General features: G+C 37.1%; 1 protein-coding gene across 1 annotated transcript in view; it reads right to left on the bottom strand.

The window, feature by feature from the left end:
* Window positions 1-26,200, bottom strand: part of XRN2 (5'-3' exoribonuclease 2) — a 77,916-nt gene that overhangs the window by 8,964 nt on the left and 42,752 nt on the right. Inside the window, exons 21-27 of the mRNA XM_042980996.1 lie at window positions 22,399-22,482; window positions 21,163-21,260; window positions 20,480-20,559; window positions 19,220-19,276; window positions 11,394-11,462; window positions 11,165-11,296; window positions 10,009-10,136 (exon numbers count right to left, since the gene is read on the bottom strand). Coding sequence (XP_042836930.1) covers window positions 10,009-10,136; window positions 11,165-11,296; window positions 11,394-11,462; window positions 19,220-19,276; window positions 20,480-20,559; window positions 21,163-21,260; window positions 22,399-22,482 — 648 coding nt within the window. The remainder of the gene's footprint in view (window positions 1-10,008; window positions 10,137-11,164; window positions 11,297-11,393; window positions 11,463-19,219; window positions 19,277-20,479; window positions 20,560-21,162; window positions 21,261-22,398; window positions 22,483-26,200) is intronic.

The raw sequence follows: 26,200 nt of genomic DNA, 5'->3' as shown, positions 1-26,200 counted from the left end.
CTCTGAGCTGTCAGCACAGAGCCCGACGCGGGGCTCGAACTCATGGACCATGAGATCATGACCTGAGCCGAAGTCGGCCGCTTAACCGACTGAGCCACCCAGGCGCCCCCAAAATTACTTTCTTAAAGGAAAGAAGAAATGAAAGCTCATCTCTGGTTAGGAACCAAAAAAACACAGTCTAGGTTTACTTTAAAAAAAAAAACACAAAAAACGGAGAAAAAGAAAAGTAAAATTGTGCTTAAAAGCCCCACAAAGGAGAATATGGAATAAGTACAAGTAGAGGACCTGGCTGTTCACATGATTCCAGTGTGAACAACCCACTACTACTGCCTTGGACTCCCCTGGCCTCGACAAGGTTGACTATGCCACCTGAAGGAAGTTTCCTACGTGGAGAGGTGACCCTTGGCCAGGGCAGGGTGCAACCATAGCCTACTGCTCCTCGGCCAGCCTGAGTGTCCAGCAGCCAAACCCAGAAGAGATGCTTCTCTTACAAAGGAGCAGGAAACTTTCACCACCATTACTTTCATGCAGAAACCCATTTTGAATGAAAATGTGGTATCTCTAGTCAATTTCAATTAAGTCTCTTTTCTTCTCTTAAAACCAGACTAGTAATGGTCAAATTGAGGAACACTGCTGAGGAGTTTTCACAGTGGTCATTAGAAATTCCAAACCTGAATGGGAACTCACGAGGCTTACCACACAACCCACAGAAAACAGGGCAAAAAGGATCTCTACAGGCCCAGAATAACTTCTGAATCACTACTACAGACCAAACACAATCAGAAAAAAATCATAATCCTAAGAGGTAAAACCAGAAATTTTTACAAAAACAGCAATCATCATTTGTATGGTTTATTCCTATGGAAAAACATAAGACACACTTACCTCAAAACATACGTGACTTTCAACACATTACCATTTATGAGAAAGTGATCTACTGAAAGTAAAATCAACTTTTGCGCCACTTTCTCTGATCATTACCTTGTTAAACTTGAAGTCCATTGGTCTATTCATATATTGCACACAAATTAGTTTAGTGAGAATTAGTTTAAATGTTTCCAGAAGTATTTTAAGTGTCTTACATATAGAAAATTAGCTTAACAAAAGTCAAAGGAAATACAGTAAATTTCATTTGATCCCTGTCTAGCTCTGTACTTCATATGTCCATGTCCCAGGATCACAGTGGTAATTAACCCTGGAAACATGACCTTTTTTTTACCATGAAGACTGAATTCTGTGATTCTGGTTCCATAGAATACAAATTCTGCATGGTACTTAACAGAAGCTTCCAAACGGGATCCCTAATAAATTTAAAATCAAGTGAAGGTAACAGAAAGATACATCTACATTAACAGAAACCTTCAGAAATGCTTATCCTAATGTTTCATGACCAATAAAGACAGAAAAAAAGCTTGTATATCTTCTCCTAGAAACAGTACCAATGGAGGGAAAGTCACCATGATCAAGAACACATGTTGATTAGGTTCAAATATGCTACTGGTTAGATTAAGCACAAGATCTGTAAGTAGAACTGGAATATAAAGTTCATTAGCCATGAATACTTTCTTTGGAAAGAAGGAACCCTCTCAATAGTCTACTCATATAACTCTAAGTGCCTAGACAAATGGCCAAAGTCCCTATTCCATCACTTTTAGTATTACAGGTACTTCCCACTCTACTTTGCTTTTACTATTTCTCACTTCCAGAACAAGTGTTTTTACATAAGCAAACTCAGCACATGCAAAAACTACAGTTCTTTGTTAAAATCTAAGCAAATTTCCTATGACGTAAAAATTCTAACACAATTATTAAAACATCTCTTGCTTTCAACCCATAAAAGAAAAATAAAAAGGATCAAAGAAAACCTTTAAGGCTACTTTTAAACAGATCTCTTCGTGTGGCTCTGAGAAATATATATAGCCCTTAAGTATTCATAAAGCAGAAATATTTCCTGGCTGATAAGTAATGAAGTAGAAGGTAAAACAAACTTATTATCATTCATTTGTATGGCTCTAACAGAAGATCCATTTGAGAGGGAGAAAAAAAAATTCTGAAGCAGTGACTTGCACTTCAGAAAGGCACAGGCTAGAGAGGAAAAATGACAGTTATTTTTTTCCTTTGGTCTTTAAAAACTTATCTCTTTTCTACAGCTCTAAGGCCATATAAACCAAGGCTTCACCAATAGCTCCTCAAGTGACAATTTACCTAATCAGCATGGCAATCACGGGAAAGATTCCATGTTTACTGATTGCACTAATCAAAAATCACTTTTCAAATGCGGCTAATTGACAAGTTTACCAACTGAAATGAAGTGAAGTGACATACTGGGTTCTCTGGGTTGGAGAAATGAAATGCTTCATTCACATGGAATGCTCAAGACTGCACTTGACTCCAACAAGTTTTCAGTACCCGAGCCAATTACTCATCAGCCAAAAACTGACACATCAAAGACAAATCACAAACCAACAGTAAGAAACACCTACAGCAGATAGAGTTTGACCAAGTGGTCTCTCTTGTTATTTTGCACCACATGAAGAAAACAGCTATGACAGTACGAACATTAAAAAAAAATTAAATGGCTTATTAGATTTCCATTTTACTAAAACTATTTCTGATCAAATTTTACAGCTCGAGATTCTATAAAAAAAGAAGGCTGATCTATCATTTATTATTTTTAAATATTTATTTATTTATTTATTTATTTATTTATTTATTTATTTCTTGTGAGAGAGAGAGAGTGAGCACACCATGTGTGAGCTGGGGAGGGGCAGAGAGAGGGAGAGGGAGAATGTCAAGCAGGTTCTGCGCTAATCACGTGGAACCTGACACGGGGCTCAATCCCACAAATCATGAGACCATGACCTGAACCAAAATCAAGAGTCAGTCACTTAACTGACTGAGACACTCGAGGGCCCCGGGATTTCCTTTCTTGATAGTAGGCACCATTTCTCTGGGCTCATCATATTAACTGTGACCAATTTACTATCTTGCAGTGACCATTCTAGATTAGGACAATTATTATCAGGGAATAACTTGTGAAATGACATGGCTGCCTTCAAGGAAGTCTACTCTCAGAACCCCAAGCTTTTCTAGGTTTTCTTATAACCAAGGGCAATTAAAATTCATTTACTTATCCAAATCCTTCTAAAGCTTTTACAGTTCTGGCTTGATTCCCAATTTTCTCTCTCCAAACCCTCTCCTTTCTGCTGAGCAAGAATCAGACCGTATTACTAACTACCAGCACATGACTTCAATGTCTTCAGGTACTTCAACGTGCACAAAAATCAGACTCAGCATATTCTTCCGTATTCCTTTACCCTCCTGGATTTCCAAATTCTCAGTAGTCACCCAGGTGTCCACAGTGCAAAAGTGAGCCTCATCTTCTCTCCCTCGTGTAACATATTCAATTATCCAGCCCTTCAGTTGTTCCTCTCCTATCTTCTCCACTTTGAATCCACTTTGCCATAGATCAGTTCAGATCTTCATCCTTCCCTAACTAAAACAACCACCAAGTCTTTTCCATAACCAACAGAGCTGTGGTTTTAGAAAGGAGATGTAACTGTGCACTCTTCTACTTTAAAAAGAGCTTTAAGAAGCTCTTATACATGAATAGGAAATTTATTAAGGAAAAACTGGTTAGTAAAAATTAGGATCAAAGTACCAATTTTAAAAATTATCCCTTAAAACAAAGATATATTATTCCTTGCTTATCAAATTAGCAAGGACTTTTAAAAAATGATAATACCTGGTATTGGTATATCATTACCAATGGTTAATGCCAAGTTGCTTTAACCACATAACAGAAGGAAAGACAAACAACATCATTACCATCTCAACATGGAGGAAAGGCATTTGATAAAATTCAATACCCACTAGAAACAAGAAACAGAAAAAAACTGGTTCAATATTTCTTATCTAAAAGAAAAAAAAACTACAGTACACATATTTGCTTATTTATTTTTTTAAATTTATTTATTTTGAGAGAGAGAGAGAACAAGCAGGGTAGGGGGAGAGAGAGAGAGTCCGTCCAAGCAGGCTCCACACTGTAGTGCAGAGCCCAATGAGGGGCTCAATCCCCCAAACTGTGAGATCATGACCTAAGACAAAATCAAGAGTCAGACACAACTGACTGATCCACCCAGGCACCCAGCAAACATCACTATTTAATGGTGAAATATTACCAATTTTCCCTTTAAGGCTAGGAATGAAACAAGGATGTCTACCATTACCCAATTACACCAGAGGTCCTAGACAGTGCAATAAAGCAAAAAAGACCAAAAGGCATGAAGATTAGAAAGTCAATAAACAAAACTGTCACCACTTACAGATCACATGATTATGTAGGCATAAAGTCCAGAATATACAAACTTTCAGAATAAATGATTTTAGTAAGGTTGTTGGATACAAAGTCAAATTCAAAAATCAACTACGTTTTGGGGTGCCTACATGGCTCAACTGGTTAAGCATCTGACTTCGGCTCAGGTTATGATCTCATGGCTTGTGGGTTTGAGCCCCATGCCTGCTTCCGATTCTGTGTCTCCCTCTCCTCTGCCCTTCCCCTCCTCTCTCTCTCAAAAACAAATATACATTTAAAAAATTTAAAAAAATTAAAAAAACAACTACATTTCTACATACAAGCAACTGGAAAACGACATTTAAAATATTACTTCTAAAAACACCAACACACATCAAACATCTATGAATATTTTTGTCCTCAATTTTTATTGTGATTTCAACACTTACAGAAAAGCTACAAGAATACAAAGAATTCCCACTGCTCTTCACCCAGAGTTCCCAAATGTTGGCATAAACCTATTCCTCACCTGATGCCAGTTAAAGTGAGAAGGAAAACTAACAGTGATAGTGGAAAACGGTATTCCCAATATAAAAATAATCTCATAACCAGAATATAAAAGAACTCCTAATAAAGCAAAAGGAACAGATTACCCAGTAGAAAAATGGACAAAAGGCTCAAACAGGCATATTACACACACACACACACACACACACACACACACACACACACACAAATGTTCAAGGGTCAATAAATGTGAAAAAAGCTCAACTACAGTAAGCATCAAGAAGATGCTAATTCAAATCTGAGTGGGAGACCACTACCCATCCAGTAGAATGGCTAAAAGTGAAAAGCCTAATAATATTTAGGGTTGATTAGAATGTGGAGTAACTGGATCTTCCCTGCACTGAGAAAGGAATGCAAACTGGTATAAACTGAATGTAATTTGGGAAACTTATTCACTACAGGTGAATGTGTGCAGAACCCTGACCTTGCAATTCTACTACTAGTCCATACTAATCAGAGATGTTTATATTATGTGTGCTGAGAAACATAAGAATTTCACAGCAGTGCTACTCCAGCAGCCCCAAACTGACCGACCCAAACACAACCCCAACTGGAGAGGGAAATGGTGATGTAGTCACTGATGGAACAGTGTAAGTGATGAAATGTGCAGCAACAATATGGATAAATCTCAGAACAAAATGTCAAACAGAAGAGGGCAAATTTTTTAAAAGGTTAATGGAGTAAGAGTCCCATTATATAAAGTTAAAACAAACAGATGAAACAAATCTATGACACCTGTGTCAGGATAGTAATTACCTTTGATGGGCTAGAGTGGCACCTGGGAAAGCACGTGATGGGGGGAAGGGTGGGCTTCTGGGGACTGGTCCCTGTCTACATTTTGTTTTATTTTGTTGAGAGAGAGAGAGAGAGAGAGAGAGAGAGAGAGAGAGAGAGAGAGAGAGAGAGAGAGCGCGCGCGCGCGCACATGTAGGGGAGGAGCAGAGGGTGGGAGGGAGAGAATCTCAAGTAGGCTCCATATGCAGCACAGACCCCACACAGGGCTGGATCTCACAACTGTGAGATCATGAGCTGAGCTGAAATCAAGAGTCAGGCACTCAATTAACCGAACCACCCAGGCACCCCTCTACTTCTTGACCAGGGTAGTGATTACATGAGTGTGTTCATTTCATAAAAATTAATCAAACTGTACACTTGTGACTCAGAACTTTATATGTTACATTTTAATAAAAAAATATGTGAAAATACATGTATGATCATCCAATTTTCAAAAATTACATATAAGAAGAATATAATGAAAAAAATTACCGCTTTAAAATTGCAGGATCACGGGATTATGGGAGCCTGTTTTATTACCTGCCACATTTTAATTAACAAGAACTACAGTTAAAATTCATTTAAAATGCCACTACAAATATGGAGGAAAAAACCAGCCTCTCCACCCTTGTAATCTGTCCCCATTATGCTCCTGGAATTTTGCACCAGTTATTCTAAGCTTAATACCACCTGACTTTTTGCTGTGTATTTCTAAGCCCAAATGCCCCACTGTAGTAGGCTCAATTTAAATAGCGTATTCTTCCTGATTTTTTTCCCATAAACGTTTTCATTCCTACCATTCCCATCCCCTTTGAAAAGATGTTAAGTATAGAGTTCCAGCACTAATCCTCAGGTAGCTCAATGTTACAAGTCACCACGCAGAGAGGGCCACTTGTGTCTTCTTGCTCTAAGTCAATCCTTACTTTATAAAACTTATTTCCCATTTTTAATGATGTAATTAAAATAGAGACTAACTGGAATAGATTCTAATTAAAGTCTCTTTCTAAGTATAAACAAATTAGATCTCATAAGAACTGTAACAATGGCAAAAGAGGAGTTACTCAAAGTAATAAAAAGGGAGAGGTGAACCCACTATTTGAAGTAAAATGCACAGATGCTCGTAAGAGGTAACTGTTCCTAAAGAAGGCAAACTAAGAACTATAAACTTGCAGGCCCCAAAAGACATGAAATTCTCTACCTCTGGTGTGACCCTGATAAATAAAAGAATTTTCTGACTTCCTTCTTTCTCTTACTGTTGGAGAAGAATTCTGCAGACTGATAGGGGACCTGAGAATGAAGCACTCAGATTTATACAAACTGCACACTGAGTGAGTGATTTTCTGTGAAGGGAATCCATGTTTTGTTTACAGATTCTCATGTGGGCCTAGGATTCCCTAAAAGATCTAGGCAACATTTCCCAAAGTGTATACCATGAGTGATACACACAATCAATTTCTGGGGGTCTGTGAACAAGCTTTTTGTCTTTACAGTTATGTATTTGACATATATTTGAAAAAAATACAACTAGCACATCAAACTCATGTCACACGGTATTGATATACAGTAAAACCTTGGATTGCGAGTAACTTGTTCTGCAACTGTTCTGCAAGACAAGCAAACATTTCCAATAAATTTTAACTTGATAAAATGAGTAGTTGATACGAGTAGTACGTGATGCTGAATGTCACATGATCACAACTGAGCCAATGGTTCTTGAAATTCGCTTTGATATACAAAGTGCTTTGGATTACAAGCATGTTTCTGGAATGAATTATACTTGCAAACTAAGGTTGTACTGTAATTTATGTATTCAAAATAAATCAAGTTAAAAAAAAAAAGACTTTAAAAAGTTTTAAGTAAGTAGCTGGGTGATTATGGTGGCAGCAAGCCCAGTGACTGGGCCTTAGGAAACATGAAATGGAAGGAAGCTGCATAATGGAGAACACATGCTTTTACCTTTGCTACTCAAACCTCTTTCCAAATCTCTCAAAGTTTACTAGACGCAACAACCTCAGGAATGCCACATAACCATCATCTTGAGAAAGAACCTATGGAGATTATACTTGGCTCTAGCATTCTGTGTCTCAATTTTTTTCCCCACCTGCAAGCTGTGATACCATTATGGATAGAAGTGCATGGTGAAGAGCCATTAGAAAAAAGGAACTGGCAAGGAATGTGTCAATAAACAGCTGGCTTTAACTGTGGAGGGGTGCCTAGGTGGCTGAGTCAGTTAAGCATCCGACTTATGCTCATGTCATGATCTCAAGGTATGTGAGTTCAGTCCCCGTCAAGCCCTGCATTGGGCTTAGTACTGACAACTTGAGCCTGCTTTGGACTCTCTGTTTCCCTCTCTCTGCCCCTCTCCTGCTCCCAAATGAGCATGCACATGCATTCTCTCTCAAAAATAAACATTAAAAAAAAACCAATAAGCTGGATGTGCTTTCAGCATTTACTAGTAAAATTTCAGGGCATAGGTAGCTCTTTCAAAGGGACAAGACTCTTGTTGTATGTGGCATGGCTTGATAATATATATATGGAAATATACAGAAATGTTATTTGCTGAATCTTGGGGGGAAAGGAATTAAGTAAATTACTGCACCAAGCAGATCCCCACAAGACCCATTAAATTCTGTACCCCTTCTGTGTTCATTAAATAGAATAAAACCGCTGAACTCCATGGTTTTCATGGAGTCTGATAATGCTCCATTCAATGTCAAGCCACATAGCATACAGAGAAAGAGAGACAGAATACACTGAACACAGAGGGCTCTGAGAGAGACACCTTTAGAACCCATTTCTTCCTGGATACTAGATTAGGAAAATCTGGGTGGGCTTTAGGTTAAAATATGGGTTTATAACTTAATTAGCATGCAAACAGTGGTAGGCACATATCATAAATACTTCCCAACAATCTTCACATTAATCTGGTATTTCTTTGACAACTCCAAGATTGATTTTTTTATTTAAAAAAAATTTTTTTTAATGTTTATTTTTGAAGGAGAGAGAGACCGAGTGTGAGCGGGGGAGGAGCAGAGAGAGAGCACGACACAGAATCCAAGGCAACTTTAGGCTCTGAGCTGTCAGCACAGAGCCCAACGCAGGGTTTTATCTCATGAACCGTGAGATCATAACCTGAGCAGAAGTTGGACGCTTAACCACCTGAGCCACCCAGGTGCGCCCCCCCCCCCCCGTTTTTTTAAACATTTTTTAAAATGTTTATTTTTGAGAGAGACAGAGACAGAGAGACACAGAGAGAGAGAGAGAGCACACACATGGGACAGTGGCAGAGAAAGGAGACAGAGAATGCCAAGGAGGCTCCATCCGTGCTGTCAGCGCAGACCCTGATCTGGGCTTGAACTCCTGAACCCATGAGATCATGACCTGAGCTGAAACCAAGAGTCGGGTGCTCAACCACTTAACCAACTGAACCACCCAGGCACCCCTACAACTTCGGTTGAAAAAGATTTCTTACAGCAGCTCCCTCTATTTTTGTTAATTAATTTTCATGAAATATTTCAAGCATTCAGAAAGAAAAATAAATGACACTTAGATTTAACAAATGTTAGCATCTTGCTACAGTCAAATCCCCCTGCTGCCATGCTGCCATTGTTTGGTTGGGTAGCAACCAGACAACTAGGAATGACCTTACAAAGAAAATGGTTTTGAGAACCTGGCACATGACTTCTACTTTCTTGGTAAACAAACACAACCACGGAACTCAAAAATAACAATATGGGAATACAGTTTAAAATTAATACAGAATCTATGAAAAGTCTAACCTTTAACTCTTTCTTCCCTCTGTCCACTGCCAATTCAAATGCCATGTAACTATTTTCAATGGGTAACATTTCCAGACCACTTCTGTGCACAAAACTGGTTACCAGGGGTTAGGGAAGGGCCAAGATTTTCATAGAACCAGAGTTAAAGGAGTATTACTACCTAAAGCAATGCCTGGCTTTATCCTAAGGAATCCTGAGATACAATATGCATCGTGAGAAAGGGATACTGTCAGCTTTCAATTGATTAAGAGGTTGCAATTCCATATCTAGCATCTGATTTAACTGCCCCAATACTTGTATTAATGAAGTAAGTAGCCAATCTCTCCACATATTTCTTTCTGCATACGTTCACTCTAGTAGAGTTACAGATGAAAATAAGAAATCCAGTTCATATTATTCAATTAACTATACACAGCCAAGATAAAAGTATCTTCAAAATTTACATGAAGCATTCTCTTACAGTTCTCCTAAATTATGTTTTTTAAGTCCACTATCTCTGCCCTGATAAATCTTTTTAGCAATGAGATTAGGTTGGTTTACCTTTGTTGTAATATTTAATTTAGCATGTAAAATAATCAACTAATAAAAACTTACTTGACATGAGTTTTGGAATCTGGGCTTGTCCTCTCAACAGTGGCCTGTATAAGTTTCCCTGATAGGTCGCAGGTGGTGGTGCAGCATTGCCGTAAACGCCAGCCCCTGAGCCCCTTGGCATAACATGGCTGTAAAAGGACCCCACCAACCAGAAAACAAATTATAGATCTAGCCACCACATCATAGCTGACACAAATTAAATAAATGCTAGTAGTGGTCTCTTTACTACTAGATGTGATTAAGAGAACACAACCTTAAAAGATTTATAATTAACAAAGTTCAAAATAGTACCACGGATAGTAATGGTGACAGAATATGTTCATTTGCCACACCAAGATTCTTAATTGGTAATTATTTAAGTATGTATTAATTAATTACTAATTACTAAATTAATTAATTTATTAATTACTTCATGCAAAAAGTGAGTCTACTTTTCTTTTTTGTATCATATTTCAGTTTTGTCCTTAAGGACCCATGCTGTTGCTATCACTGTATACATTGCTGCTCTGTATCTTGCTATTTTCAATTATATCAAACATTACCCTATAGTTGTCATAGTCTGCAAAATTATAATATGTACACCTACAGAATACCATGGTGACATCTTCTAGTTTACTAAACTATTCCTCTCATTGAGTATTACTATTATTGATAACAATTCATTAGAGATTTGAGCATATAACTTTATGCTTCTCTAAAATTATTTTCTCAGGACAAATTCCAAGGAGTAGGAATTTGGATCAAAGTTAAGAGTTACTGTATTGATCATGTATCATACTACGTACTTGTTATGTATTACGCATTACATATATGGTAACATATTGAGTAACACTTTAAACAGATTCTGCCGCATATTAATTCAGCTAAAACTTTGAGGGTAAAGAGAATGTTTTATTCCTTTGAAATAACTGTCAGAAAGACAGCAAAACCTCTTAAGGGAAAATAACAGAATTCTCAAGCAATACATAAAGCATAATACATATACCAAAGAAACGGAAGTGAATTTTAAAAAATGAAGAAGAGCATAAAAGCATCAAAGTCATTAAAATATTTGCCAACTAGGCTTCTTAAGTATTTATGACATAAACATTGACCTAATGCCTGTGAATGATTCCAAAAAAGCAAAATATACAAAGGACAGCAACCTACCACTCACCCCAAAGTCCTGAATGCAGCCTGATCCAGATGGACAGGCCGCCGGTCCCGACTGAAGCCAAGCTGGGGCTTCCACTGCCGTCCATTGCTGGACTTTTCCCAGTCACTTGGTTTCAGTACTGGTGCTGGTTTTCTGACCATTTGAAAATACAATATTCAGTACTGGGATAAACATTGTTCATACAAAATAAAACTAGACAGTTTATATTTAATGGCCACATCGCTGTTACCTTGCTCCTGGAAGCATTACAGCTTTAAAAATGTAGTCTTCAGCAAACTGTGGGTCTTTAAAATTAATACTAGAAGAGAGCAAAATACAATTTAGTGATTTTAATATTACCTTGGCTTAACTATTTTAAACTGAGGTACTTTTCATGTTTTAAAAAAAGAGTAATTAAAATTCCAAAGTCTTCTCCAAAAATTCTTTTAACTGATAGTTTCATCAAATGGCTGAATATTTCCTTCCCCAAGCTAATCGCTAGTACACAGCCTTCATGTAATTTTCTGTGTGGGAAGAGCCATGCTCTCACTAACTGTGGGTGACCACAGACAAAGGACAGACCCTGCCTCAACTCTCGAGAAATACCAACAGGATACTGGAGATAGATGGAAGAGGTTTGCAACAACAAAAAATTTCAAAAAACGCCTTTCATTCTGTTTAGTGTAGGGCGAAGACTTTCCCTCTAGCATCTTAGGGAAGATTGGCTCTTGTCACAAAAATAAGATGCAAATGCCACCAGAAACACTTGCAAACTCAGAAAGTGAACACAAATAATCTATGGAGAAAAAAACATTAAATTTCCCAGTTGGAACCCTGTATCATGCTCTATTAGGATGTTTCTCTTCCATCAGGAATGGTCACACTTTGAAAACTACAGAGTGACTTTTTTATAAGTCTGTACTCTTGGACTGTGATTATAAGCTTGATCAAGCTTCCTTTCTGGTGGGGTGAGTGTGTCCCAAAGCCTGGTAAGTACACAAGTTTTCCTTTTGACACAGCAGTTAAGACTCTGGATACATACAAGGTTTATACCTAAGGATATTCACAACATTAGTATTCATGTTGAAAAACTAAAACCGAAGTGTATGAGTAATAGCGGAGTGGTTAAAGAAACTAAGGTTCTCCCTAAAAACGGAATCCTCAATTGACATTACAAAAAATTTAGTAAGAGAACACCCACTGACATGGGGAAAATACATATACAACAGACTAGACATATATTCACCAAAAAGTTATCAGTGATGTTCACTGTATTATCATCGCCTTTCCTTCTCTGTGTTTTTTTAGTATTTCCAAAATTCCTCCATGACTGCAATCAGTTGAAAAAGGTTTTATTCAAAAAGGTTTTATTGAACTGGTTGACATTTGAGACAGCTAACTTTTTTTTCTTCAAATACTGCCACTTTATATTATTAGGGTCTATTTTCGTTGCACTGGGATTTAACTGTATATTTTAAGTACAGAAAAATAACTTCATTTATAATAAAAATGCGGAGTTCAAGAGCAGCTGAACAATACTTCATTTACTCAATCCATTCCTCTTACAACTCACTCTTCACTGGCAACCGCCTTTATCTCAAATGTTCTCTACTGGGCAAGGTGGCTTAGGGCAGTGTTACAGGTTTAAAAGGGTGGCAGAGAAAATGGTAGTTAAGTACAGGAGTTCATTAGGGCCTTCTAGGTACAAAGTAAAGACAGAAAATCGGTAATAAAGCAACACTTGCAACTAAAGTGTCTCAAAGCAGGTATCTTTGTGTCAGCAGGGCTTTTCGGCAGTTTACCAAACAAGCTTTAAGAGTTCCCACAGCACACATGGCCTCAGAGTAGTGTGGGGGCACAAATGGCGGCCAGGGAGCAACCCTGCTTCCCCTTCTGTTAAAGGAAATAAGAAATGTTTAATAATATTTTCATAAGGAAGGAAAGTGGAAAAGGCAACAACACATGCAGAAAAGATGCTGAGTCAAAGCATGTGTATGCACATGCCTTCCATACATGTCTTTGTGTGGGATCAAAGCATGTGCATATGGAGAAGAGGGAAGAGTATTCTTTCACAGGGGACCAAGGAAAACATCATCCAAGAGGCCTTGGTATAAGGTGGGACAGGACTGGTTACCAAATGAGAGAGGAAATAAATGTAACCAAGATGTGGAAAGGGGTCCCAGGACCAAGGAATAGCTCAGTTGAATTGGAACAGCAGCTGTATGAAAGTGATCTGAGTGATTACATCCTCAATTCTCCCAAGAAAGATTCATAACTAGTTCCATTCTAAAGGAGCAGGACGACACAAACCAACTTGTTACACGCAATGAATGCTTTAAGTTCTCAAGCCTTAACTCCCAGGTGGAACCTCAGTTGGAAAGAGCTAGACTGGACCAAAAAGTTTGTGAACAGAAGTGGGCAGGAAGACAGGCTGCCTGAACTGGGTTAATGTCATCAGGAGGCTGTCCTGAACACAACATGAAGCTGCTTCAGGCAGTGAGGGAGTAAATATAATCAAGGAGGCAATTCAAACAGAACCTCCTGGCAACAGTGTGTCAGAGAGCAGAGGGAGAGAACCAAAAGAAGGTCTTCAACACAGTCTAGACAAGGGCCTTCAATGTGTGCTTGAGATGAGAATGCTGGGCAGGCAAAAGAAATGGCAGGGCTGCAAGTGGAATGAAGAACACACTGAGGTGAGGGCTTGAGATGAAGATCTGCAAGTCATGTGCAGGAAGACTGGAAGCTAAGTGAAGGAAACAGCAAAGGTAAGGAGATAACCCCAGGGTCACAGGGATAATCTCTCCTGAACGACAATGGTTACAATCAGAGATTTAGTAAGACAGCTGAAATCAGTGTTTGAGAAAACAAATCCATTTATTTATGAAAGATGCAGTTTACTGTATGTCAACTGTTCCTCAACAAAACTGCTTTAAAAATCCCATCCTTGGGGTACCTGGGTGACTCAGTCAGTTAAGCATCTGACTCTTGGTTTCAGCTCAGGTCATGATCTCGAGGTTCATGAGTTTGAGCCTGTCACTCACTGGGTGCTGTGCTGACAGTGCAGAGCTTGCTTGTGATTCTCTCTCTCCCTCTGTGTCTGCCCCTTCCTTGCTTGCACCCTCTCTCAAAATAAATAAATCAACATTAAAAAAAATTCCATCCTTCATGCTCATGCTCTAAAAGGGAAAACATTTCCAAGGTAATAGGAAAAAAAATCTCCAACATCTCCCCTACTTCCTCTCAGAACCAAACTCCACAAAGTGATCTATATACTTAATAGGGAGGGAACAAACCATTAGGAGACAGAAAGGGTGCATCTAAAAATAAGTTTGGAGGTCCCTATTGAAGGGACAAGGGATACTATTTTTGACCTCAAAGATTAAAGCATTCTTTTCCCTTGGACCTTTGAGTACAATTTGAAGACTTACTCTCTCCGAAATGAATTAAGCTTTCACTGGTTGAGATTTTTTTTAGTAATTTGTTCCCAAAAATATATACTAAGAACTATTACATTTTTAGAAATTAAAGAACAAAAGAAGCTAAAGCACAACTCAACTGTATTTTTCCAATGTGATAACATCAGCTGCAACTTAAACAAACATCTCTAAAAAGAGAAACATGCAAAGAGGCGGGAACTCATTAGGCAAAGTCCCAAAGGGGAACTGTATTGAGATCCAAGCTTTTAAAGTTCCTTCATTTTTTTCAGGTTTATTTATGTAAGTAATTAAAATTCTTATAGGCAGAGAAACTAAAATAATAGAAATTATTTTATTATAATAAAATATATAAGTAAAAATAATAGAAATAATAAAGAAAAAAATGCAGATTACTCTGACAAATTTCTACCACCAGAAACAAAAGAGCTTAACTGTAGAGCGCACCAGGGGAAGGAAAGCAGTATCAGGGACATAAGACAGAAGCAGCTTCAGGGAGGAAATGAGTTAACAGAACAGCTTATACATTCAACAGACTGTCCAGCTAAGGTAAGAGAACTGTGTTTAGACGTACACTGCTTCATCCAGCTTCATCTAATTCTGTAAACAGGACTATTTTTCACCACTTCTAGGTGGCACCGTGCTGACTCATCCAGCACAAACTTCTACCCACTGAGAAGCCCTGCCCCAGGAGAAGTATGATGGACCCCTCCCTTGGTAGGGAACTTCCCTATTATTTCATATAATCACCTAGTTGTTATCACAAACACACTAAGGACAAAAATATAAAAATTGTAAACTTAAGCATGGTTGAAAATAACAAAATTGAGCAGTGCTTTTATCTGTATCACAAGTAGCACTTTAGACACTATTAGAAGAAAATACTACAGCAAAGTCTTAACAGGAAAGGAAAGGAATGTACAACACCCCTTTCCAACTCAATTCACTTTAAGAATTACCCTTAGAAATGCTATTTTAAGTACTATTACTGTTTGAGAGTGCTAGTACACTTCACAAAGATAGCAGAAAACTCTAAATATCAAGTTACTGCCTGCACTCCCCATTTTTACCCCACCTTTCCCTGATACCTTCTGTAATTAATGCTAAATCAGCATACCACTGCAAACTATTCTTGTAGGGAAAACTTCATGATTCATATACTTGACATTTTAAAGCACTTAAAGAGTTTATAGGACTTAAGATGTCTTTTCTGACATGCTGTCAGAAGTGGCTAACCAGGTAGTGGAAGATAAACCCTTCCAAGAGTTTTCACCATCAAGTCTGTGACTGACTGTATATACTCCACTTCCTCTAGGCTTCTGATTTCAAATCACCTGCTTGCCAGCCATGAGCATTATAGACACTGCAGTAACAGTTACATTAAAAAACTCACATTTTTAAAAAACCTCCTTGAAGAGATAAAACACTCTATCCCTTGCCTGAGTCATCCAAAGGTGACTACAGAAAGTTTAAGAAACACTTCTTTGAAGAAATAAGGGCTCCTGGAAGGCTCTGTAAAACACTGGGCTTTGACACTATGAACACTATGAACAACTGGGCTTTTACACAGGTTCAGAACTATGCTAGGTGCTATGAGAAAAAAAGAAAACTAAATGCTGCTGATGAAAATAACACACAAGAAGATCATATAAATTACAGATCACCTTGTAGAACAGAAGAAAAGCTATGAAGGATAGGCTATAAAGGAACGGGCATTCCAAACAATGAGAGGAAGATACAGAGGTTAGTGTGATAGTGATGGGAAGAGCATGGTTACAAGGAGGAGGGACGTGTCTGTGAGCAACTGCGCGGATTTAAGCACAGAGCAATGGCTCTGCCAAACTGACAGACCTCGACAAAGTTTAATTCCACTGGCACTCTAGAGCAAAGATTTCTGAGGACTGGTAGTGCTTTTAAGAGAGAGAAGACTTATAGCATATGCCAACAGAGTCAGTGGGAAGGTTAAATCAAATAAATCAGCTGGGAAGTCACTATAGTAATTCAGGAGAAGAAACTATAAAATAAAGGAAAAAAAAAAAAAACCCTACAAAATAGGCCCACTGGGAAGAGCCAGGGATAAAAAATAACAGGGGAAAAAAATTCCAGAACAGTGGTGTAGATACAGGGATTATTGTAGAATGAGAGGCTAAGCACATGGAATGTAATATAGAACTAGAGGCTCCTGAGTCTGGGCAACTGCTCAGAGACAGAAAAGAGAGATCAGCCAGGAGAACAAGTGACAGGCACTGGACAAAGAAGTACGGAACACTGAATGTGAGGTAAAACAAAGAGGTGTGTGTGTGTGTGTGTGTGTGTGTGTGTGTGTGTGTGTGTGTCTACTCCAGAAGAACAGAAAATTGTGCCGCTGCAGTGGAAGAGAACTTCCCTTTAATTTTAAAATCATATGAGGTTGTATATACTTATGAGGTTTTATATATTTAAAGTTAACAAACAATATTCTAAAGATATTACAGCTAAGCAAATTACAATGGTGAAATGCAGGATGAGGAAAATTAAAGGGGATAGCTCAGTTCTATTCAAAGTTAAGCTACTAATATACTGACTGATTTATGGGATCAGAATTAGAAAAGAATAAAAGATTTCCTAGGTCACAGCCGCCTCTATTTTCTAAGGGTCCTTCTAGGAACTTAAACACTTCAACAACCTCTCTCATACACTTTCCTACTACAAGTAAGACCAATGCGATGGGAAGAACCCACCTACACTCAATGGTTTCTCTGATGTGGAATGGAATACCAGATGCACCCAAACAGAGAAGGGAAAAGATGCCAGGAGTCAAAACAGAGAGAAATAACTGCAGTTGGCACCGGAGGCTGCATTCGTAGATTTTCCCTTACAGAGCAAACACAACACTGGGATGAACAACAAGCCCCCAAACAAACAAACACACACACAAAAATATGCAGTAAACTGGATCCACCTCATTACCCCTCAGGGGAAACAATGAAAATTACCTCATAAGGTAAAAATTAATTTGATCTTTCACAAATCTCTAGGAAATTAACTCAAATCAATTTTATTATGAAGCTTTTTTCAACATGTACCTGAATATACACGTAGGGATTTATCTTATACATCAGATAATCTTGTGAACATAATGGATACCAAATAATACCAAAGGCCCCTCAGGCTCATAACCAACCAACACTAACACCACCATACAAACAGAAGCTAAAGGATTTGTCAATTTTGTAATTCTTCCCTTGGACAAGTTTCTCTATCCTAATTAGAAAGGTAAGTAAAGTTAACTACTTCTAGAGGGCTGGGCAGAAAGGCTCTTGAAAACATGCAGAAAAACAGAGGAGCACAAGCAAACATGTGACAATCTGAAGACGGATCCAGTGGGATTAAATGACCTGAAGCACCACTGCAAGGCAGAGACCCCAAGGGTGAACACAGAGCATCCTCAATGGATCTGCCCAAACCAGACTATTCATGAAGGGCTGAAGAGCTTGGCTCACAATTCTAACTCCACCCATAACAGAAGAGCTCAAAGACAAAGAGCTAGAACAAATTATGTGTAAAGATAAACAAAACATGTGCGTAAAGATAAATAAAAGCAACTAATCTAGAAAGATTTTCCAAATTCATGACAGTTTTTTTTAAATAAAAGTCCTTCTCACTTGTTGGGATGAGCACTGGGCGTTGTATGGAAACCGATTTGGAAACAAATTATATTATAAAAAAGAAAAAAGAAAAAGAAAACATCACATTCAGTCTATCACCACAATAAATACATACATACATACATACCTCCTAAAATTGCAGGTGCTACCTAAATCCATTAAGGATAGGAAAATGAACATGCTTTCACTTTATAATGATAAATCTAAAATGCTTCCCAAGAATCAGAGAAATAGTATGAGTGGGAAATAGCCTTCCCACACAGGCTTTTACAAAATCCTCGATTCACTAAGATGTGTTTGCCTTAGTCTTGCCTGAAGACTGCAGAAAATGATAGTAACAAAAACCCTGTTGTCAAGATTAGTAATTACATACACTAATTAAGCAAATAGTAATTTGTTGGTTTTTAATTCTAAACAATCATATTATATTTTACACACAGAAAATGCTATCATCATGTAAGAAATGAAATATAAGTAAGTTTTCCAGGTAGCAGAAATTAGCCCTTTAAGTTTATCTATTAATTGTTGGTAAAAATTTCTATAAAATCATTCTATCTCAACCAAAGTAAAGGATGTAATAGTTTTGTTTTTAAACTCTGCAGAGCCACAACTGTAAATATAATTAAAATAATCTGCTGTAACACAGTGAAGCTGTGTGGGCCTCTGGGGTGTAGAGGTCTGTTTGCTCCTACATACAACTACTCCTACAAACTCTTACTTTCTACCTCCCACTTACTAATCCGGGAAGAATTAGAGGTTGTCAAGGGAAACCAGAAAGCCGAGAAGCAAGCTTGTTCAATCAGTAACTTTAACAATATACATAATTTAAAGTCAAGAGGCTCTGTTCCAAGGTTTGCAACACAGGGACTCTCGAATCTCAAAGCATTGGTAGATTAATAGCTGCCATTTCCTTGTGATTCAGAGGTCTTTTTAGACTTATTTGCAAGTTACAGAGCTGTGTTTTGGTCAAATGACGTGAATTTTGGAAGACTTACCTGATTGCAGTGTTCTGTGCCAGATCTCGTAACATGGGGACAGGAGAACATACTATTCTAAAGACAAGGAAGACAGTTAAGTTGTAGCCTTCTGGATATGTGGAAGTAAGATATTACTTTAGGAAAGAGAACTCATTAAAATGTACCAACAAAAACAACATAACCAATTATAGCTTTCAAAAGGACCCTGTCTTCCTTGTTTGCAATCTCCTTAACAGAAAACTATTTTCTGCAAAAGGCTCGTATCAGAATTTGTAAAGGATACAAACAAATCAAAAAAGGGGCGTCAGGGGAATAAATAACCAAACAGAAGAATAGAACAGGTACTTTATAAATGAGGAAAACCAACTGGTTAATAAATATACCATATGGCATTTGATTTCATTAGTAATCAGAGAAAGGCAACTGTAAGCCAACAGGCATCCACTAAATTGACAAAAATTAAAGTCATGACAATTCCAAAGGTTTACAGGAATGCAGAGCAACACCTCTCACAAACTGCCACTGAGATTATAAAATAGTGTAATCACTTTGGAAAACCATCCAATATTATGTAGAAAAGAAGATACACATACTCTGTGACCAAGAATTCCCAAACTCTTATCTCAGAACGCCTTTAAAACATTCCTAAAAATCAAGGACCTCAAAAAGCTTTTGCTTACATTGGTTACGTCTATCAATATATACCTTTTAAAAATTAAAACTACAAAATTTCTAAAATACTAATTTAAAGATAACAATAATAAACCTATAACATAAATAACATTTTAATGAAAAACTATATTTTACAAAATGAAAGAAAAATAATGAGAAGTGTCATTGTCTTACATTTCTGAAAATTTCTTTAATATCTGGTTTAATATCTATCTCAATAGCTGGATTCTCTTATCTGCTTCTGATTTAATCTCCTAAGATATCTATCACACTACATTCAGTTTCTGGAAAACTCCATTGTACACTCAAGACAGAAAGAGAGTGAGAAAAGCAAATATATCACAGCATCTTAGTATTATCATGAAAATAATTTTGACCTCATGGATCTCCTGAAAGGGCCTTAGGAAACCCCAGGGCTCCCTATACACAGTGACATAGCCACTGGGTTGAAGAGCTGGGCTCTCACCCCAAGTCTTTTTCATAGTGCAGCAGGTTTTCTGTTTTGTTTTCTCACTATTACTAGAAAATAAAACATGTAGGCAACAAAGACAAAATGCTAACTAAACTTCTTCCCAGTTGTACCAATTTACACAAATAAATGCTTACTGATCTGGAAGAACGGCTTCTTCATCCAAAGAAAATTTTCCTTGCATTCCATGACATAGTTCAGGAGGTACATCCACTGGCTGTGGAAAAATGCATTCTTGATCATATATCCAGAAGAATGGAAAGCAGGGACTCACACGTCTACTTGTATGCCAATGCTCATAGAAGCACTATTCTTAAAAGCCAGGAGGAGGAAACAACCTAAGTTCCCATCAACAGATGAATGGATAAACAAAATGTGGTATATACACACAATGGCCATTAAAAGAATGAAATTCTGACACCTGCTACAACATGGATGAACCCTGAAAACATTAAGCTAAGTAAAGTAAGTCAGACACAAGAGGACAAATACTGCATGATTCCATTTATGTGAGTTACCAAGAACAGGTAAATTCTTAGAAAGTAGAATAGAAGTTACCAAAAGTAAGAGGAGAGGAGAATGGAGATGTATCATTTAATATTGTTTAATGGATACCCAGTTCTGGAACTGGACAGTGGTGATGGCTGCACAACACTGTACACAGACTTAATGCCAAAAAAATCACACACTTTTTAAGGGTTTTTAAAAAGTTAAAATGGTACACTTGTTTCTGTTTTATCAAAATTTAAAAAATGCATATCTGATTAATCAAATAATTACACTGTCTAAAAACACCTCATGATGGAAAAAGAGACCATACCTCTGTGGAACCTGTCTGATAGAGCTCCAAAATGAAGTCGTGAAGTGGGTGATGTTTCCCCACAAATAAGACATCGCCTCCAAGACTGTTTCTTTTAGCTGGGAGGAAAGTAAGGAAAGAATAAAGATCAAACAATTACATCTACAAGCACAACTTTTATGAGAAAATTAAACATCTAAATTTTGTTTTATTTTTTAAAGTTTATTTTGAGAGAGAATCCCAAGCAGGCTCAGTGCTGTCAGTGCAGAGGCTGACACAGAGCTCAATCTCACAAACTGTGGGATCAAGACCTGAGCTGAGATCAAGAGTCAGATGCTTAATCGACTGGGCCTTTCAGGTACCCCAAGAAATCTAAATTTTTAAAACTTAAACCTAAGTTTTTTAAAACTTAAACCTAAAAACCTAAATTTTTAAAACTTAAGTATAAAGTTTACAAAAAATAATTTAAAAGTTATAGGCCAAAATGTGTGAAGCCTCTATGAAAGAAAAATAATTTTTGACAATAAGGTTTCAAAGATCAATGACTCGGAAAAAATTATCACTAAAAGATATCTGAATATAGTATTGTAAGGTAAGGGACAAAGTTATCTGTACAGAACTCATTTGCGTTAAGAAATATAAAACCATTTCATGAGGAAACCCAAACAAATTATACCATCTGATAACAAAGACTATTCTAAGGATGGCTGACAGAGAAATTATTTCTATAGGTTTATCATACTGGTGTTAAATAAATTTCCCAATAGAATCTAGCTTCCCAATTTCCCAATACTTTTAACTATCAGTATTAATGACAAAATGCCACTGTTTGTAATAAAATAACATTTTAGGTTAGCAATCTGAGAGAAAATGCCTTTGTTTGAATCTAACTTTTCAAGCAAACTGTTATTGAGGGGAGATGAAGGGAAGGAGGATGGAGGAAACTAATACAACCCAGTATGGAAAAAAACTTTTGTGTGTACATATCATACAAGAACCAAAAAGTCAAAGGATATTCTTGAAGTGTTGCTTTTTAATAAATCTAACAAACACTTGTGAGTTAAAAAAATTATAATTACTATTCAATTTATGGATAATAAATTCTAAGAAGCTGACTTTCCTTATAAAGAAAACATCAAAGGTTTAGGCCTTTATGTGAAATTTGACAAGTGGAAGAAGAGTCTAATTTCACAGGGAAATGTAAAGTCTGTATGATACAGACTCAATGTTGAGATCAAGTGAAAGTACAATTCTTACTCTCTTCTGGAGTGAGGTCTGGGTACACCTCTTCTAGAGCAGCTCGCAGCCTTCGCTCATCCACAAAAGGCAACAGAGCAACACCTGGGGGAAAAAATGCACACCAACCACCCAGCTATTAGGATCATCCAAATTCCATTTATCATTGGTCCAAATAAACATTTCTAGTAGAATATCCTTGCTGATGTAAAAACACTTCGAAACTGAACTCTATTTGGTCAAATCTCAGATGCAAATACTTCCCATGTGGTGAGAGAAGACAAAAGTTCTATATATTTTCCACCCTTAAAATGGCTCGTAAGAGCCATATTTGCAGAATCTTAACTCTATGATGATAAAATTTTTAAATTAATTGAACAAGTAGCCACCTGGACACGAGTCTTTGTTCTCGCCTTACTTACGAGGATGCCCTTGGGCAAGCCAGTTAATCTGCCAAGGGCTTGAGTTTGTCCTTTCATCTTTCTGACTTGGTTTTCAACATTTAAATACTCAACTAGAATAAATACATGGAATGTCTTCCAGCTCTAAAACTTCACAGTATTTTGTTTACATTTTAAAACCTAATAACTAATTTATATGCAAGAAGTTTTTAGAGACTTGCTTAAATAACCGTGGGGAGTATTCAGGCTGAAAACTGTTCTCTGGAATGTGCCAGAATTAAGGTAATTGTTTTATTTCAATCTAAATTCATAATTTTCAAAGAAGCACACCAGTAGCACAATGTCTATTACTAGAAAAATATATGAAGTTATTCAACCAAATGTGTATGTTGTACTGTATACAATATAAATAGTCTTTTGGCTAAAAAATTTAAAATAAATGGCAAAGAGTAATGCTAAATAGAGCTAAATAATTTTGAAACTACTGACAGTCAAAACTGCTCTACTTGTGATTGTTCCCTTTAGAATGAGAAATGAAAGGCTCCTCAAGTTGTCATTAATTACTTAGCTACCATATTTTCAAAGTTTGGAAACAAGTTCAATTTCATTACCTAGTAGGGAAACATGTATTTTTTTTAAAGTTAAAAAGAAACTAACTTCTAGTGTGAAAAGTGATTTCAATATTAACATCTATCATCTGAGTTAGGCTATTTCATTTACTGGTAAACATCCACACAGAAAAAAAATGTAGGGAGCTTTTCAAGTTTTGTTTAGTCATACACTTAAAACCCAAATTATCAAGCAGACATTCCATCAACTCCAAAAGCCAACTCCAACTGGTCAGCAGCTAATGACAACAATAAGGTTATTAAGCAAAAAATCAGCCCTAATGGCCAGGGTGGGAAGAAATGCATTACACCCAGATGTGATAAAGATAAAGCCTGAGTGAGCTGATAGTAAAAATGACATTAACACCTAAAATTTTCCAGAGTGCTTATTTACAGGTAACCTAAGTAGCAGTAAAACTTAGGTAAACATAGTGCTCATACTCTCTGTGTTCAGATCTTAGTTCTATTGCTCTGTGACTTTGATCAAAATACTTAAATTCTCTGGTCATATATAAAATACACAACATTCGAAATGACTATGCTATATTTCTCTTATATAAATTAACTAAATATAAAAACACAACATTGAAAGTACACATGTTCAACAAATGTTTTTTTTTTTTAAAGCATGTGTATTTATTTTGAGAGAGAGCTCAGCAGGGAAGGGGCAGAGACAGAATCCCAAGCAGGCTCCGCGCTGTCAGTACGGAGCCTGAAGCAGGGCTTGATCTCAAGAACCATGAGATCATCACCTGAGCCAAAATCAAGAGTCAGATACTTAACTGACTGAGCCACACAGGTGCTGGAGTATTATTATATGAATACTATAAAAGAACAACATTGCACGTTCAATAAATGCTGAAAATGTACCCAGATATATTTTATCTTCTATCATTTTAAGATGCACTCAAGTTAGGCAAGAACTTAAACGTTACCATTACTTTGGATAAATTTTAAAGACATATGAGAAAAATTGTAATAGTACTAAATTTTACCTTAAAAAAATTTTTTTTATGTTTATTCATTTTTGAAAGACAGAGAGAGATACAGCACAAGCAGGGGTGGGGTGGAGACAGAAGAGGGGGACACAGAATCTGAAGCAGACTCCAGGCTCTGAGCTGTCAGCATAGAGCCCGATGTGGGGCTCAAACTCACGAATGGTGAGATCACGACCTGAGCCAAAGCAGGACGCTCAACCAACTGAGCCACCCAGGCACCCCTACTAAATTTTACCTTAAAATATGTTTTCTTGCTACAGTCTAATAAATGAAAATACTTACACAAAATATAAAAATATTAAAGGCCTGAGTTTCAACCCACCCTAAAATTCATTTAGAATCTCAAGGGACCCCAAATACCCAAAACAACCTTGAAAAAAATAAATAAAGTTGAAGGACTCCCACCACTTGATTCCAAAACTTTCTAAAGCTACAGGAATTAAAACAGTTTGGTACTGGCATAAGATTAGGAATACCAGGCAGCGAAACAGAGAGCCTATCAATAGGCACTCAGATACATGGTCAAATGATCATCAAAAAGGGTGCCAAGACCATTTGATGGGAAAAGAGCAGTCTTTTCAACAAATGGTGCTGGGAAATGGATATCTACAGCAGAAGAATGAAATTGGACCCTAACTTTACACCGTAGACAAAAACTGCCTCAAAATGGATCAAACCTAAATGTTAAGACCTAACACTATAAAACTCTCAAAAGAAAACAAGGAGGAAGCTTCATGACACTGGATACAGCAATGATTTCTTGGATATGACAACAAAAGCACAGGCAATGACAAAACAGTCCAACAAAAATTGGACTTCATCAAAATTTAAAGCTTTTGTGCATCAAAGGACACTATCAAACAAAGTAAAAAGACAGTCACAAAATGGAAGAAAATAAATGCAAAATCTTATATGAGACTAGTGTCCAAAATATAAAAGTACTCCTGCAATACAACAAAAGCACAATTCAAACATGAGCAAAAAACTTGAATAGACATTTCTCCAAAGATGTAGCTAAGCACAAGAAAAGATCCTCAATATGACTAATCATTAGGGAAGTGCAAATCAAAAATATAGTAAGATCCCACTTCATAACCATTAGGATGGCTATTACCAAAAAAACATAGACACAAATAAATGGAAAAGATAATCCATGCTTATGGATTGGAAGAATACTGTTAAAATGCCCATACTATCCTAACCAATCTACAGATTTAATGTAATCCCTTATCAAAATATCACTAGCATTTTTCACAAACTAGTTAACAAGGAATCCTACAATTTGCATAGAACCACAAAAAACCCAAATAGCCAAAGCAATCCTGAGAAAGAACAAAGCCAGAGGTATCACACGCCCTGATTTCAAACTATACTACAAAGCTACAGTAATCAAAACAGTATGGTACTGACATGAAAAGAGACATATAGACCAACAGAATAAAACAGAGAGCCCAGAAAACCCCCACACGTATACGGTCAATTAATTTATGACACAGGAGGCAAGAATATACAATGGAAAAGAAGAGTCTCTTCAACAGATGGTGTGGGGAAAACTGTAAAGCTACATGCAAAAGAGTGACCATTTTCTTGCACCATACACACAAATAAACTCAAATGAATTGCAGACTTGAATGTAAGACCTTAAAGCATAACACTCCTAAAAGACGGTTCTAAAACCAGACAAAGACCCCACTAAAAAGGAGAACTACAGAGCAATTTCCCTAACGAACATGGATGCAAAAATTCTCAACAAGATACTAGCCAACTGGATCCAACAATACATTAAAAGAATTATTCATCACAACCAAGTGGGATT

The sequence above is a fragment of the Panthera tigris genome, chromosome A3 (genome assembly GCF_018350195.1).
Source record: "Panthera tigris isolate Pti1 chromosome A3, P.tigris_Pti1_mat1.1, whole genome shotgun sequence".
Lineage (NCBI taxonomy): Eukaryota > Metazoa > Chordata > Mammalia > Carnivora > Felidae > Panthera > Panthera tigris.
The sequence above is the reverse complement of the archived record's forward strand: the minus strand, read 5'-3'. Positions and strand labels throughout refer to the sequence as shown.